This window comes from Bombus fervidus, chromosome 4, assembly GCF_041682495.2.
Source record: "Bombus fervidus isolate BK054 chromosome 4, iyBomFerv1, whole genome shotgun sequence".
Classification (NCBI taxonomy): domain Eukaryota; kingdom Metazoa; phylum Arthropoda; class Insecta; order Hymenoptera; family Apidae; genus Bombus; species Bombus fervidus.
The window spans coordinates 10,336,184-10,353,059 of NC_091520.1; the positions used below are offsets into that span (position 1 = coordinate 10,336,184).

Sequence of the window (16,876 nt, forward strand, 5' to 3'; positions counted from 1 at the left end):
GAAGTCGCGTGATTGAGGCATTTGACAAATGTCTATTTAAGTATTTCTGAGTTCCGTCGAAACGATCTTATTCAGTGCGATTATTACATGTTCGTTTGTGCACGACTTTGCCGAAATTCAGTGTAAATGTGACGAATTCGAGGCACGTGATCGATCGAGATACCGTTCGACGCGATTACAGGAACACTTCTATGCTACGCTGGATCTTCGCTACGAATTTTTTAAGTAAGTAATGAATTTCATTGTAAAGAAATCGTTGACAATGTCCCTCTGTTTTTTGTCTTGTTTCCCTGCTTCTCTTTCTTTCTTTCTTTCTTTCTTTCTGTTCTCGCACTCGTTCTTCCTCGCATACCCTATATCATAATCGTAAACCTAAATTGGCTCTCTAAATTTGACAAAAGTGGTACCCCTTGGCTCTCAGATTTTCTGCATTCCGTGTAAATCTTATTATTTACTCATTCTATCTCTCTTTGCGTTTAATTTATTTTCTCTTTTTTTTCTCAATATGACGCCCCCTTCTATCTCGTATCAGCCATTGTTTTTTATTCGACTCGATTATATTTGTTCGAAAGTATTTCTCTTCTTTTTTTTTTTCTATCTCCCTTCCAACCCTCTATTTCGTTTTCGTTTAAGTTAATTTGTAAGTATATAGGTACAAAGTTGGATATTAATTTGTTCGTTTCCGTAGTTAATACTATTTGTATGTATATGTGTATATATAATATATATGTGATTCACGATGCGTGTTCGATCCTAAGATTGAGCATGCCTATGTACAAATGGGCATGGCAAGAGTGTGAAAATTAAGAAGCTTCACCTTGGCTCCCTTCGCGTTGTTCCTCCACTTGCATTGTTTTTCTTCAGCAACACTTGACGATTGTCAAAACAAATGGTAAATAAGTTATGCGCTTATCAAATTTTAGTTTAGAGAGAATAAAATTTTCTTTACTTTTATTGAACATATTTTTTAATAAAATAATTTAAAAGATACTCAAATAAACAAATAGCAAATAAAAAATTGATGCTGCGAAGAAAGTCAAGGTAGAAATTAGATCAAAATTACGTTAAATGAAACACAATATATCTGATTTATCATTCTTCACATCTAGCCAGCTGGTTTTCGCTTTTGATTCCCTTCAAAATTTCTAGCGCAATTTTCTACGAGAATTTGCGGATGTTCTTATCATAGTTCTCTGAATTACTTTATCGATGTTATTATATTAAAGTAAACCCGTTTTCTTCGCGCTTTTGCTCTTTCTCTCGTTTAGAATTTCTTAAAACCGGCTACTAATTATAAAGGTCCTACGTTTGTATAGGATATGCAGTACTTTATATCGTAAGCGTTAATAGTATCGCAACGATAAGATCTTCGCGAAACTTCTTCGTACAATTTTACCACATAACAAATATGCTATAACAAATATGAAAGGAGAGAATAAAAACGTTCAAGCTACTTTAATTTCATCGCATTGAATTTTTGTTCAATTTGTACGCTATCATTTCATTTACGAATGAAATATAAATTAATAAAAAAAAAAAAAAAAAAAATAGTAGTAATTCCGACTACATAAAGGTCGAACGAATTTCGCGAAGGATCTTACAACTGCAAGTAACCAGCGGATTACAAACTGAACGTATTACATAATTCGTCTTGTATATTTTTCTCCTTATCAAGTGTTAGCCACTAATACAGAGTTTATACTTTGCTGTGTGATTAATTATGTAGTCATTGTTCCAAGAGCCTACTAATATAAGTCATGCACTTGCAAAATGTTTTATTTAGAAATTGTCTTACAATAGTAATTTTTTTTTCATCGTTTCTTCACTTGATAGTTTACATTACAAGTCGTCGCGTCTGATAGAGCTCTACGTTTGGTTTGTATCTTTTTTTTTTATCTCCACGAGTAAAAAAAGCTTCTTTTTTTCGTTTTTTTTTTTTTTTTATTCCCATGCTGCACGTTCTGTCCACTAATTCAAGCATGTTATAGATATGATAAGATATCGCCTCTTTTTTTATACATTCTCCACGTAATAATGATCGATCGATTACCCGGTTACCAGATGGTTCCTCCTATCTATAGAATTCGCCGCAAAATAATCGAGTTTCTCACTATTTCGTCCGTCTCGTCTCTGTTTTATTCTCGAAGCTAAGCCCTTATATCGTGATTACGTTTCACCGTTCTGCTCTTGCTTTGGACTCTGTAGAATTTTGTAGAATTTTTGCGTGGCGATAGTGGATAATATGACAGAGTGCAATGACAAGAAGAAAATGAGAATCGTCGCGAGAAAATTGAAAGCACAGTAGCGTGACATCGAATTTTTTAAGCGTAGACAATTTCAAGATATCGATGTCGAAGTCACTGACTTAGAAAAACTTGGAAATTCTTATTTTAATATCTGAAATCTTCTATTTGAGCATCATAAAGAAAAGGGGATATATTAAAAAAAAAAAATTAAATTCGTTGGCAAATTTTAAACCCCTGCATGCTATCAAAGTAGCTATTCTGCGGTATCTCCGAAAGAAAAACGGTGACTCTATTTCAGTGACGTCGATCAATATCCAAGGAGAGTACCTTTTAAAGAGTAGCAAACGAGAATTGAAGCGATGTAAGGGAACGAACTCAATTTCTCGTGATAATAATGGACGACCACAGGTAATTGTATTTCTTACCGAATGTATACGTGCAATCCAAAAGCAGAGCGTATTAGTATTTTGTTCAAAGCAGTTAAATTCGCAGGTTATTTCTAATCTTCGACTCGAGTAATTCCCCTTTTTCTTATTTGTCTTTGTAATCAATGATTCTTTTTCTCGTCTTTCCCCTCCGGTTATTCTTTCTCTATTCCCATTTTTCTTTCCTTTTTTTTTTCGTTTTTTTCGTGTAAAGAGAATTTACATGTTGCAAGCACAATCAGCGAAAAGAAAATCACGTTCGTTAATCAAGTGTTTAATGCTATAGATATTCTCTACGTACACGTGCATGCTCATCGAATTGTGTTCACAAGTGACCAGACAAATGCACAGACAAAGATCGAACACATAACATGAGAATTAAGAGATATAAAATCGATTGTGAGTTTCACGATCGTTCGCCTCGTTCGTTGCCCGAGGTCGAGCGTCGTTTCACACTTCCTTTCCCGAAAGGTTCGTCAGCAGTGTGTATCGCACAGTACACGGTTTCCGCGGCGAGTCCCGCGACGAAACGAGACGCGAATATCACGGACGTCGTGTTGAATTACGTGGGCGGTTCGTTCAGTAAATATTCACGTTAAAAAAACGAGCGTTCCGTTGAAAGTCGAGTGCAAGTTGATAAAGAGAATAAAAGATTCTAAATCGTACACGGCTGTCCCCTTACGCGTAAACATCCGATTCGTGAGGTTTTTCGACAATTAAATAAAAACTAACAGAATCACAATATACGACAGTCGATATAGTTAGCACTTTACTTCTCTCTTTCTTTCTCACGCACACACGCACACGTACTCTCTCGCGCAAAATAGTTGAAGATGGGCTACTTTAACGTTCAACAACAATTCGCTAATTCATGATATTTCTCGGCCTCGTTCCCGTTCGCCTCGCGACGCCTTCGAATTCGCGGCCGATTTCGACGGATCAAACGCGACACAAGACTCGACGAATATCTTCTTCGTCTCGAGCTCTATTTTCTTGATCGTGGTAGTAAAAATCAATATGGAGCGCGGGTGGTGCCGCGATGCTCGAAATCGCGAGGGCAACGGGACAACGAGAACACAACGGTCAAGGCAATTGTTCATCATTTTGTAAACACCTGCGCGCATACGTATCGCGAATTCATATATATGTATATATATCATTGTTATAATATTTACAATAAATAATATACGCTCTCGCTCTCTCTCTCTCTCTCTCTCTTTCTCTTCCTTTCTCTCTCTCTCTCTCTCCCTCTCTCTCGCTCTCTGACGATGATATTTCGTGGCTAAAAACTTTGACAACGAGTTCCAAGTATATTTATCTGTTGTTTTTCTTCTTTCAATATATCTTTTTGTTTTTTAATTTGTTCATTTGATTGTTCTTTAAATGCGACTGTCTTTTTTTGTTGTATTTCTGAAAATCGTCACTGGCGTCAACACTCGGAGCGTCCTAAATTATGTACAAATATTATTTGAAATGTCTATCGCGAATACGCGAAACGATAATATTACTTAAAATTTCGTTAGTGGTTCGTGACGATGATTTATAATGTTCGCGTCACATCACCGTTCGTTACGACGTTTACCATTTTCAACAAATTTCACCACTTCACTGCTTTTCTCGTTCTTCGTTTCACTTCAACATCGAACATCGAAACACCGTTCGGCACCCCTTTCTCATAGCACACCACGTTGAAATTCGTATCGATCTCGTATCGAGTATCTCTGCGTTGCTTTCACTGTAAAGGAAACGAGAGGTACAGATCAGTCGAGCGTTCGATTCCAGGTGCAGTAATATCCATAGAAACATCGTATATAAGAGGAACAATGACAAGTAGATAAACGATGGGAATAACTACAAGTCGTATGTACACAGTTAAAAATAAGAATTCAGATTGGGAGAAGAGGTGTTGCATTTTTTGGGATATCACTCGGTATATCACTTTGGATCGTTGGCATCCTTGATATTTGTAGCAAACATTGAAGAAGATTTGAACAAGGGACTCCGAATACGGCAGACTTACCTTTGCATATCTTTCTTTTTTTTTTTTTTTTTTAACGAGACATTTATTTTACAAAATCGGGCAGGTTCCTCCACATTGGAATGAAAATTGTTGAAAGAGGTTGCGAAATAGAAGTGCAATACTATGCAGAATTCCAGATTAACAAAGTAACACACGTAATCAAGCAATATCAGGTTGTCTACAGATACTCGTGGCTGCGAGTATAATGGAAAAAGAAAAGGAAAAGAAAGAACAGCGAGAGATTGCGAAGTGACACTTTCAGGAGAACAGACACAGGTATTTCGCAGTAAAAAATTTAGACGAAAAAAACGAGCTGAAAGAGTTGTACGAGTTGGCGAATGCTCAGAGAAAGAAACGGATAAAAAGACAGAGAAACGGCGACGAAGTTTCGATTCTGGATCGGCAGAATGTTTGGCGCGTGTTCGTCATTGAATTATCGTCACTTCGTTGCCGTCGAGGAACAAATTGGCCACCAAGACAGAGAATTTAGAAGCCAGTAGGGTAATTTCAGTGTAAAACGAAGACACAAGGGGAATTTTTAACAACACACGTCCATAGACTTCACGTGGATACTTCAAAAATACTTCAGTCAAGTTAAGCTTCTCAAACTTTTTACGAAGATTGGAGAATATGAAAGAACTATGGGGTCAAGTATCCATGTGAAATCGTTCGAATCAATTATTTAGGAACGATGCGTTGATCTCAGTGCGTACCTAAAACTATCTGGCGCTCCAGGAACATGGCTGCTATCTCTACATCTAGTCTACATAAAGACTAGTGGCTCATCTGATATGCCGTACATGATATGTGATGTGCTAGTGGTGTTTCTAGAAAGACATGTCCTCTCGTACGACCTTTCACACTTTTCCCATTCTCGCGGTTACCTTGCAAATAAAACACACTTTTCTCGTTTTGTTCAACAACACGAACTCACTTGCCCAATATAGCCACGCAAACTCTTCTCTCTCTATATTATATAGTTCTTCTCGTTACTGACATCGATCGTAACTGACTTTTCTTTTACCGTATTCAGAGCCGACGGTCTATCGATAAATCGTTCTCGAATTTCGAACGTTAATACACGAATATCTTTACAAGGGGGAACAATGGAACGGACATGTATCGCGAGAAATCTCCATGAAAATCTTTGTCAATTTTACTTATAATGTACGCGTTTTATTCTTTTTTTAACGATCTTTGAATATTTGCAAACAACTATTATATATGGATTCACTTTGAAAAAGGAAATGTATTCGTTATATGGACAAACGCGATTAAGAATAGACTCGATACCTTCTTTTTTTTTGGCTTTTTTCTTACTCTTTCCGTTGGGAATTAAAAGAAGCTCGAGCCACCGTCGGATTACACGTAAAGAGAATACTAGATGGAAGAGCTCTTTAAATCTTAAAGGACTCTAAGGACGTGGCCGAGGATCGACGGGATAAAGCTAAGGATGGAGGTCCACTGACCAGGGATATGTTGCCAAACAGCTTATACCACCCGAACACCATCTCATTGAGGTTCAGTTCGTCCAACACGATCTGCGCAATGCCCATGAACACTTTTCTCCCTTCTAATCGGCCGTAATCACCCCACACTGTTACCTAGAATCACGTAGAAAACACAAAACCGATAAATCGATATTATAAACGGAATAGAATCTTGACAGAAATAAAACGAAAGTAATTTATAATTAAATACCTGCAGTATACAACCCCGGCAATTTTCTCTAAAGGCTAACGACTGCTGGTAGAACGGGTCCAACGTTTTTCTGGCTGCCATCGTTTTCGCTTTCGCGATACACTTCTTCCCGTTCACCAAGTAAACTTTCACGTAGGAAGCTAAAATAGCGGAAAAAGTCACAACTGATAGATGGTAATTCAATTTACTGGATCAGTGTTCTAAAAAATTGTGGAAGGGTTGCTAATACTAGAACCAATAGAATTCGTAATTTTTTAGAGAAATTTTATATATTTACACGAGTCTATTTTAGAGATTTTCTTTGATCTTAAATGTGTATAGTACGTGGATAAAGACTTACCTTTTCTCTTGCGATATATATTTCTTCGCTAGCAAATTTTATAAATTTATATCAGTGCGTTATTGAATTTATTAGTGCATTATTGAAATATACGTATTTTTTCATACACGATTAGCTTGCTTTTGGTACCTTAGTTTTATATCTTAGTCATCGGTAGTTCTAGTATTAGAAAGGCCCCCGGCACAAATGGAACCAGTGCAAGGATTCGCAACGAACCTGGAATGGCTTTAGTGCCCTGTTTCGGTTTAAGATCTTTGGCACGTATGACCTCCACTTCAAGGTAGCCTTTTTTCTGGGTGAGCGAAAGCTGGATCTCGCCAAGGCAGCGAGCACCAAGCGCCTGCCTTCCGACCACTTGGCCAGGCCCAAGATCTTCGATGAAATCTCTCAGTTGGCCGGTTTCGCCTGTCATTCGTAGACTGGGAGACCAACTGCAGTTCCCAAAATCAAACGTTTAGTGGTCGATGAAAGTCTCTGAAGTATGTCAGTAAAATTCAGGGTAAGAATTGAAAATAAAATACAGGACAAACGGGGCTAACAGAAAATTTCGAGGGAAGTTCGATTCACAACATCGTAAATCGATGATATACATATATATATGTGTGTGTATGTATTCATCGATAGATTATGATTATTCGTTCGTATCGATACTTTCTTCAGTTCGTTAGTTTGATCGAGTTGATGACGATCGAACGTAAAAGGGAAGGGATTAAATAAACGAATCGTTAAGAGATCGTTCCGCGGGAGCGAGGGACGATTCTCGCAAGTCTTCGACGGAAGTGCGAAAAGAGAGAGCACACCTCATTCAATTTTAGACAAGAAGAACTCACGCTGCGAGTATAGTGTTGGTGTAGCGAGTAAATATATATAGTGTACGAAGAAAATTGTAAGGTTGGAGAACGTAGCAGGCTGTCGGTGCATGCAGACCATTCTATGAGCGAGTTACCATACCAAGTATAATATCCTTCAACAATAATCAGCTGTCTCCTTTGTCATCGTACGTCTACCACTTACGGTTACGTGTAGTTTCTGATTATTGTTGAATCGACTAATTGTACTATGTCTATTCATGCTTTTTTGATACTTAATCCAGAATAATTGTTCTTAACTTACGGTTCAGGATTACCTTTCGCTGTCTTATTGTCTAAAATCTGCCCCTATTTACTGGAACGCTTTATCGTCCTTGTTGCTATATCGTATGAAATGAAAGAATTTAGTGTAGGACGTTGGCGTCGTTTTATTTCTAATACATTAACCTTTTCGTGTGTTATCCTGATAATTTTTTTAGGAGTAAAGAATTAATCGGGATATATTATATGTACACTGCGCTTGATCGTTGAAAAATAACGTTTACCAGAATATTGGGGATTCGTAGATATAGATAATTCTACGGTCATATATTTAAGATGGAATATATAGGATTTTATGAATAGAAATATCTGTGGTAGGTGGACAAGGGAAATGATTTACAATGATGGAACACATATATACACAGAGTGTGGTTCACATACAGTGGTGCTTTGACGATTATTTAGCCAAGCAGTAAGCCAAGACGACGATAACATTGACAAAGGAAAACATGATAACAGCATCAAGAGACATTGATATTACATCGATATATAAAATACGAAATAAATGAAACTTAAAACGAATAATTAAGGAACAGAAAATATGAGACATTCTTGCGATGTGCTTCCATTTCTGGTTCTTCCAAGTTCCTCCTTTTTTCATGACTAATTACGTCAACCAAGGGATAAAAGAATCGCTTGTCTGCACAAAGGAAAATGATATGGGTGTAAAAAGAAGGAAGGGGTAAAAAGCATGAATGAGCAAAACATCAATGCTGGGCATACACATCAGCTCAATCACACGTCGAAAGACAAAACGATCCACGTTTCACGTATCGCGATCTCCTGTGCAGTAAACAATAAAAAGGTTATCCGAAGAGCACGGTGAAAGTAGAAACGGAAAGACAGAGTCAGACAGAGAAGTCAGAGAATCATTAGCAGGGTTAATCCAACACTCGGAATTTCTGAGTCAGCGAAATTACCGATCTATTCTCCTTTCGGTACATTTAAAGCTCACGAAGTAACCCTGCTGGAAAGATAGTAGATAGTTTTTGAAAAAGTAGAAGACAGAGTAGACAGAGAAGAAGAAAAAGTTTTGAAAGAGACAGACAGCAAGGAGTCTCGCAGTTCCGGCTGCAGAATCGGTCGGTGGAGGCCACTACTTACGAGCTTCCTTCGGAACTAGAGATCGAGTTGAGACTTCCGGCTGTGTCACTGGCCAACGATCCCGACTGTTTCCCGGATTCAAAGCGTTGATAGGGTACGATCTCCTCGGAACGCTGTATGCTGCTCGGCGTGCTGTTGCGTTTCCGGCTCGATAAACCGGCGCGTGCCTCCGCGACACCGCTTCCGACGAAGATCCCGCCGATACCGCACTCTGCGTTGTAAATCAAACAAGAAACAACCGCTAAAGCTATGATCTTTCATTGTGATTCCCGCATCGCGTCTGCCGCAGCCCTTTTCTCTTTCATCCAGCTCCAGGTGGTCGCCGTGCGTTTCTCTTTCGATTATTTTTATCACGACGAATCTAGCTCTCTTTCTCTCCCTTTCATTCGCTCATTCTCACAGTATCCTCGCTTCCTTCTTTTCGTTCACCGCTCGTTCGAATTTTCTCTCATAACAAAAATCGAGGAAGTGATAAGAGAGAATACACATGTACACCTGGATGAAATTCTGACTATGTGAATGAATTCGATGAAGGTTTTGGAAGATAGACAAGTAAAGGAAAGGTGCTTTCAGATCGGTTAACTACTACGTATCTCGTGGAAAAAGACTTCGATGGCCTGTATGCTCGAATCGGTCTTTCAAAGTCCATGATATCAATGACGATTTCGTGGTACAAGGCCTGCGAAATATCTCGTTCCTCGATGGGGTTAAACTCCTGCTCTCTGAAAGAAAGAATACGATAGGGCAATAATTAACAGCTGACGGAAATTCAAGAGCCCTCTGACTCTGTTGTGTGGTCGCACCTGCAATCAGAAGCGCGCAGAAAGCGTCACAAGCTAAATTTTTGTAAGTGTATCATCAACAAAACGTCACATCTATAGTTCTGCTATAGGAAAATTCGCTGCAGCTATGTATATATATATATTATATGTATATTCATACAGATGTATTTGCGTGTTGTGTTCGTGTAACACAGAAGTGTACAGAAGGGTTTAATCCTACGAAGACTCGTTCGTTTCTCTCTGAACATCTACGGTGTAAGCGAGTATTTCACATTTGCTCGCGTTTCACCGAACTTTCGAGAAGTACATAAGTGTCGACAGGCAAAATGTACAAGACTCGTGTGCTACAATCAACGAACCTGTTTTGCTTTGTAATGAAAAAGAAATTAAAAAAAAAAAAAACAAAAATAATATCGAGATATATGTATATCCATGTATATATATGCACGTATATGTAGAAATATGCGCATGAAAACACTGCATCGCTCGAAGACATCAAGAAACGAAAAGCCGTAGTGGGTGAAGTAACCTTCACCAGTAAGCACGTATCAACAGCGGCTTCTAATAAAATAAACGACAACGAACCAGGTGGTCAACTTACCTACCGTCGTGTGTAAGTCTCGATCGTAATCGTGATTCGCAACAAGTTGACCACATGTTTCATCTATAAGTTGAAAAGCTATACAAAACAGATAGACAACGCGACGTATTGCCAGCATCAATCTTTGGCCGGCGCTTTAGCTACAGAGTCACGAATAAGACAGTCCGACATGAACAAATATACTTGAGCAGCTAATACGTAAGGTTCTTGAAATACAACCTGTTTCTTCTCGATAGAACTGGATGAACAACTTCATCGAGCTCTACACAGCTCAGGAAACTCGTGCAAACGTTCATCTAAAAGTTACGTATCGCTACTACGTAGAAACAGTCTCTACGATCTATGGGAAGTGACTTGTAAATCGTTTCGCGACTATTTGGAGAACCGTGCAACCTCGAAAATACTTTCTTCAACAATTAAATAATAATAAATAATCGCAACCCGAAGTTTGATTATTAAAAATGTCGAAGAAAGTATTTTCCAACGATAGTCACGAACAATTTCGCGTCACTCCCCTCTCTAAAGCACAACTTCTGTCTAAAGAGGAATGTGCTGCGTGTTTTATGGTTGTTGTTGTTGTTCATAGAAATGTCGTAGACTGATCACGCTGCTGTCGTTCTTCTTGCCTCTCTGTATCTCTCTGTAACTTGTACTCACATTTCGCCGAAGGCTGCTACGACATCCTCTCGAATGGACTGCTAATTATCGTTAATAAATTTAACCGCTGAAGAATCGACAGATCTAACGCGCGTATTTGTTTCATACAACGTCTGTATAAATATATGTTAAAGAAATTCGCGTGTCGATGACACCGTGCCGAACGCTCCCACGTAACGAAAATAGGGGATTGAAATCAAAAAAGGAGAAACAATTAAAACGGGGATGATATATTTTGCAGAGTGTGTTCGGACCTGTCCCCGTCGCCGCTACCCTCGCCGTCGCTGCTTGCGGAACTCGGTTGCCTTCCGCTCCTTCCGCTGGCCGTGTCCTCCGGCAATACTTCCTCGCTCCTATGAACTGTAAAGGAGGACTTGCCCTTCTTCCCGAATCCTAGCCGCCGTTTTCGTCCTTCGTCGCCCACGCATGTACCACCAACAGACGCACGTGGTATGTTATGGTTTTTGCGTGACGTGATATAGTTTTTTTGTTGTAGTTGTAGTAGTAGTAGCAGTAGTAGTAGAAGTAGTAGTAGTAGAAGTAGTGGTTGTAGTGATGGTAGTAGTAGATGTTGTTTTCATAGTAGAAGAGCGGTGAATTGTGATTTTGTTGTGTTAATTTGCATATATATAGTATCGATATATGCGTGGTGCGTATGTAAAAATTTTTCTCGTGGCAGAGTTGTAGTATAATTTTTTTTTTTTTTTGAGTGTTTTGTTTCAACGTTTTTGCGTAATAGTAGAGCGATCGTTTCCAGCGATCGATCGGGATGATCCGCGTCGAGTGTTGTCCCGTGACACGATCGCGCGAGCGACGATATAGCCCGCCACGATGAGAAATCGTGCAGGTGGGTGCAGATCGATGACGTGAATGGTCCCCAGCGTCGAGAGATAGTTGGTTGGTAGAAGTAAAGTGTGAATGTGTTCATGTCGAAGAGAGGCGGATAGAGATGAGGAGGGATGGCGGAGAAAACAAGAATACGATTAGAATGTACATACTGCCCCGTTTACTGGGTTTTTTGCTCTTCTACCGTGTGCTCTTGATATCGTTTGTACCGCTTCCTTCGCTCTACTTCGCGGATTTTCCCGTGGAACTCGTGAAAATCCGCTTTTTGATCGTCACATCTTGTCACGTGTGATGTGAACGAAGCGTACAAATTTTTAATCAAATAATCTTCTTGAAATTGACGAGAAAAATATAGCGAGAGCACACCGTAGGTCTACTCACTAATGGCGCTAAACTAATGCTATGCTATTATTCGAGGAACTATCGATATATTACAAAGAAACTGACTACATTAAGATGCCAGATAGAAAGAAGAGACAGAGAAGATAGTCTAGAAATCGCGCGAGAATAATATGAATGCGAAATAGAAAAACGTCTTCACGCGACCGCTCTTGAACTTATCGAATTTCCCGAACAAAGTAGCAATACACCGCACGCAACGTTTAAAATGTGAAATTGGAAGAAACGACTAGTGTGACGATGTGTTACCTGTGGCGGACAGCTGACTGGTGCTGTTACTCTTCTTCCCGAGACCTGATTGATACTGCACCGCGCTTCCGCCACCGCTGCTACTTCCGCTTCCGCTTTTACTGCCGGGCGAACTCTTGCGACCCCTCCTCGAGGAGTCCTCCACGTTCAAACCGATCGCCGTATCGCTCAAACTACCGTCTAATAAACAAACGTCGCGTGAACACGGAAATAATAAAAAGAAAAAGAATCTAGAAGAGTAGAACTAGGAAATTAACGCAGATATACCGATCATCGTTAGGCTGTCCAATAAAAAAAATTACTTCCATTCAAAATACATTCGATTAGACTTCAAATAAAGAGAAACCCTCGTTATGTAGAAAAATATTTTACACTATAATTTGGGCATATCTGTATTAATCACTTCCTAAATTTCTAAACTACAATTTTCCTAATGAAAATTCCTAAAAACAATCTTCCGAAAAAAATAATGTCTCTAAATCTAATTCCAACGAGAGATCGCAGAAACTTACCAACTTTCTCGTCCTGTGGCGCGTCGGTATTACTAAGACTCCTGGTGAACTGACCCCTTTTATGATCGTCGTGCTCGTTATCGCCTGGCTGGGTCCTGGACGGCTTCTCGTACGAGCCCGACTGACTGTACTCGCTGCTTTCGGGCATGGAGGAGGATCGGCGATCCCGCGCGTCGTCACGTTGTTGGTTGACGGCGGCGGAGGCATCGTCGGCGGCGGTTTTTTTCCGCGAACGCCGTCGAGTCGACGACGTTGGGGACGACGACGAGGTGACAGCGGTATCGGTGAAGTTGTCGCGCCGCGACAGTTTCGTGTTTCGTGAGGTTTCGTGGTGATCGACGGCCCGTGGGTGGTAGTTTTTAGTAGTGTCGGAGGTAGCGGTTTGGGAATCAAAGAGACTTGAATTAGCGTTACCGGGGTGGGGTGCTCGGTTACGAGGCCTACGCGGATCGCACGGGCCAAATCCGCAGTTCTCGCTGCACTGGCTCTCGCTCTCCATCGAGTACTCGTAGTACTCGAGGGTGTCGCTGATCGCTACGTTCCTCTTACTACCCTGCTGCTGTTGTTGACTCGGATGCTGCTGGGCTTGCTGATGACGTTGTTGCTGCTGCCTCTTCTCGAGTAGCTCGAGATCCCTAGGCTCCGGACAGCTGCTATTTCGTCTACGGTACCTATGTCTCGATTCTACCGAAGGTCTCCTCTCTTCGCTCTTTCGCGAGAACGAGCCAGACCTACCTAATTCGTACGACATCGCTAATTCTCGACACTCCGGACAACTAGTCTTTCGCCTACCACGATACTGCGACGACGATCGCAGCGATCCCGACCTAGCCAGTTCGTATGGTTCCCGATAATCGCGAGTCTGAACGTTTTCGTAGTCGTATCTTGAGTCTACGTAACCATCGCGAACCTGTTCCCCGTCGTAGTAGCCCGATCTAATACCATCGCTAACCACCGTGCCCGTTACGTTCTTCTGACGGAAACAGTCTGCGCACACGACCGTCTCCATCGAACCGAAATCCTCGTCCGAGTCCAGAATAAAGTTCGTACTTCTTTCTTCGTCTTTTCTTCGTGGAGGATCGTAGTATCGAAGCTCTCTAGCTTCGGGGCAGCTGCTGTTCCTTTTGCGACGATACAGACGTCTGGCTCTTTCCGCTCTGTCCGACGAGCTCAGTTCCTCGTCGGAACGTAAGATCGGCGTAGATTCTGCTCGTTGCAGCATCATTCGCTTGCTATCGGATAAACTCGGTACGGTTAGCGTGCCCCTCGTGCTCGATATCGTATCTCGATACGGTAAGTTCTCGTAGACACCCGTACTAACTTCTCTGCTTCCCCTTCTACTTCTCCTCTTTCTCCTTCGTGGCAGCGTGTTATCTTGATAAGCGTCGGCTCCAACACACTCTGGGCCACTGTGCGCTTGATAATCGTACTCCTCCGCGGAACGATAGTCACGATAATCACCGATGTAGTCAGCATCAACGTACTGCGACGATCTTTTCTTACGTCTACTACTTCGACTGCCGTCTCTTCTTCTATAGTAATCGTCCTCGTACATTTCTGCGTCTGTTCTCGGAATATTTTCATCTTCGTAATCGTACAACCGGTGGTCGTACTCGTCGACGTTCCCTCTGTCGATAAACCCTTCGTCGTATTCGATATCCCAGTTGTAACCATCGTATCCGTTCTCCAGATACGATTCGCTGCTTTTCCTTCTTCTTCGAGAACGACCGCTAGTTCTCTGATTGTCGTAGTGCTCTAAATCCGAGGCAGCATGCATCGAAGAACAAGTAATGTCCCTGTCCGGGCCGTACTTCTCCGCGGACGACAGCGCCTCGTCGATGCTGCAGTAAATGTGCTCGTTAGTCGGGTCGCAGATATCGCTGTCGAGATTCTTCGTTCGTTTCTTGGATATGTCTCGACCGAACGCGGAATCGTGCTCCTGGAACGTCGAGTCTCTGTATTTCCTTTTGGTGGGATCTTCACGGCCAAGGACGTTCCGCAGACCTATTTGATCGTCGCTGCTGAAAGAATTTTCCTCCGACAGATCGTACGAGTGGTAACCTTTACCGGCAAGATCCATATCTATGATCTGTTTATCGAAGCGCGGCATATAAATCTCCGTTTCACCGCAACTAAATTCAGAATCGTATCCATAGAATGGTTTGTGATCCTGCTTCAGCATGTAGTCGTAATTTTTCTCTCGATTGAGCAGAATCTTGGGCATCTTGTCGTCGCTGTTCGAGTCGAAGTACGATTTACTCTGATCGCCCAGAGCCGGTATCTTGTCGCCGTAACCGGCATCGTTAATAGCCATGTTCTTCTTCAATTTACGACGGGCGGTTCTCAGGCTGTCGTCGCTGAATATGTTGCTTGATATAGTGTCGTACTCGAAACTCTTGGCTCTACGCGAGAGCATGCCCGTGCCTAGTCCGAAACCGTAACGATCAGCGTAGGTATCGTGCAGCACGTCGTAGTCGAAGCTCCTAGCCTTCGAGAATAAAAACGATCTACGCGGCCGTAAGCTAACGTCTAGGTTCCTAATGCCGTGATCGTCCGTTACGTCGTGCAAGCCTCTCGAGAACAAGTGGTGCCTAGATTTCGCGGTTCTGCCGGTACGATCTTGCCAGCTACGCGACCGTCTACGCATACCGGAGTCCACTTGATAGGGCGACGAGTATCTGTCGCGAAACTTCTCGATGAGGCGATCGTTGAAGTCGACCTGAAGGCAATCCTCCACGTATATCTCCGGTATACGATTCTTAGAGCTACCGGTTAGCTCCTCTGGCTTGAGCAAGTACCCCTCGGAGACGCTGTACTCGCTGGTCTCCGGGCTGTAATATCTCAGCATGTTCTCGTCGACGGTCTGCGACCTCGTGAACGGCGTACGCATCTTTCTGTACAACGAGCGCACCACTGCGGACTTGCTCCGTACGAGGGGATGCGGGGTGGGATTGTGCTTGCTGGGGTTGTTGCTCCTGGGCTTGGTGGGATTGTTGTTCGGACAGTGACATTCGCTGCAGGGTACCCTAAGTCTGTGCCTGCGCCTATTGCGCCTAGGGGGCAGGGGCATAGGGGATATGACACCGGGTATTAAAACGTTTTTAACTGTCGGTCTGCAAACAATGTTTTTCATATAGAGTTTTAGCGCTTCTGCGGTTACATTAACGATTTCTTTTTTGAGCCCATTCTTCATTTTTTTTTAATCAAAGAAAAAAAAAAAAGACTCTACTCGCACGTTCGCGATCGATCGAACGCGTTTCTCTTCTTCCTTGTTTTTCTTAAAATATCTGCTATCTTTTTGGTTCCGTTTTCACCAGGGTTTTTTTTTTCGCAAAATGGTTTTATTTTTCTTTTCTTATTTTTTGTACATGACATAGCTTTTGTTGCAATGCGATAGGTACCGAAAGAGAAAATTTGAGCCGAGAATTTTGTTGCATTTGTCACTCGCCGAACAAATATATATAAATGCAGGTTGTCTGTAGGACGTGCGACGATTGATTAGTCTCTTCGTGATTATACACACAACATACATACATATATGTAATTGTGACGTGTTTCAACGTAGGTAGACCTAGCCGTTCGACCAACGCCACGCACTAATCCCTGCTTTATTAGAATGGGACAATATTAAATGGACATTGACACAGTGCATAGGAGGTGCAGTCTAGCCAACTAAAGTAGTAGAATTCCTCGAAGAGAGCGCGGCAGGATTTTTGGGAAACCTATCAAGCAGGCGGGGGGAAATGAAATAGTGCAACTACGGGGTGTCGTTTCATTCGGCAATGTCCATTTAATTCAGGGATTATCGTCGATGAGAAGGTAAGCCATCAAATGTTCCATTCTGTGCGCGGTGTACATGGTCCA

General features: G+C 41.6%; 1 protein-coding gene across 18 annotated transcripts in view; it reads right to left on the reverse strand.

The window, feature by feature from the left end:
- Positions 1-535: 535 nt before the first annotated feature.
- Positions 536-16,876, reverse strand: part of Rim (Rab3 interacting molecule) — a 68,327-nt gene continuing 51,986 nt past the window's right edge. For 14 of the 18 annotated variants that reach the window (XM_072002696.1, XM_072002687.1, XM_072002695.1 and 11 more), the window contains 7 exons: positions 13,013-16,125; positions 12,501-12,680; positions 8,967-9,177; positions 6,949-7,163; positions 6,393-6,532; positions 5,405-6,295; positions 536-4,406 (listed from right to left, as the gene is read on the reverse strand). In XM_072002696.1, the coding sequence (XP_071858797.1) occupies positions 6,089-6,295; positions 6,393-6,532; positions 6,949-7,163; positions 8,967-9,177; positions 12,501-12,680; positions 13,013-16,125 (4,066 nt within the window). In that variant the 3' untranslated portion in view covers positions 536-4,406; positions 5,405-6,088. Of the gene's footprint in view, positions 4,407-5,404; positions 6,296-6,392; positions 6,533-6,948; positions 7,164-8,966; positions 9,178-11,260; positions 11,418-12,500; positions 12,681-13,012; positions 16,126-16,876 lie in introns of all 18 variants that reach the window. The other 4 variants (XM_072002691.1, XM_072002694.1, XM_072002697.1 and 1 more) reach the window with 4 other exon arrangements.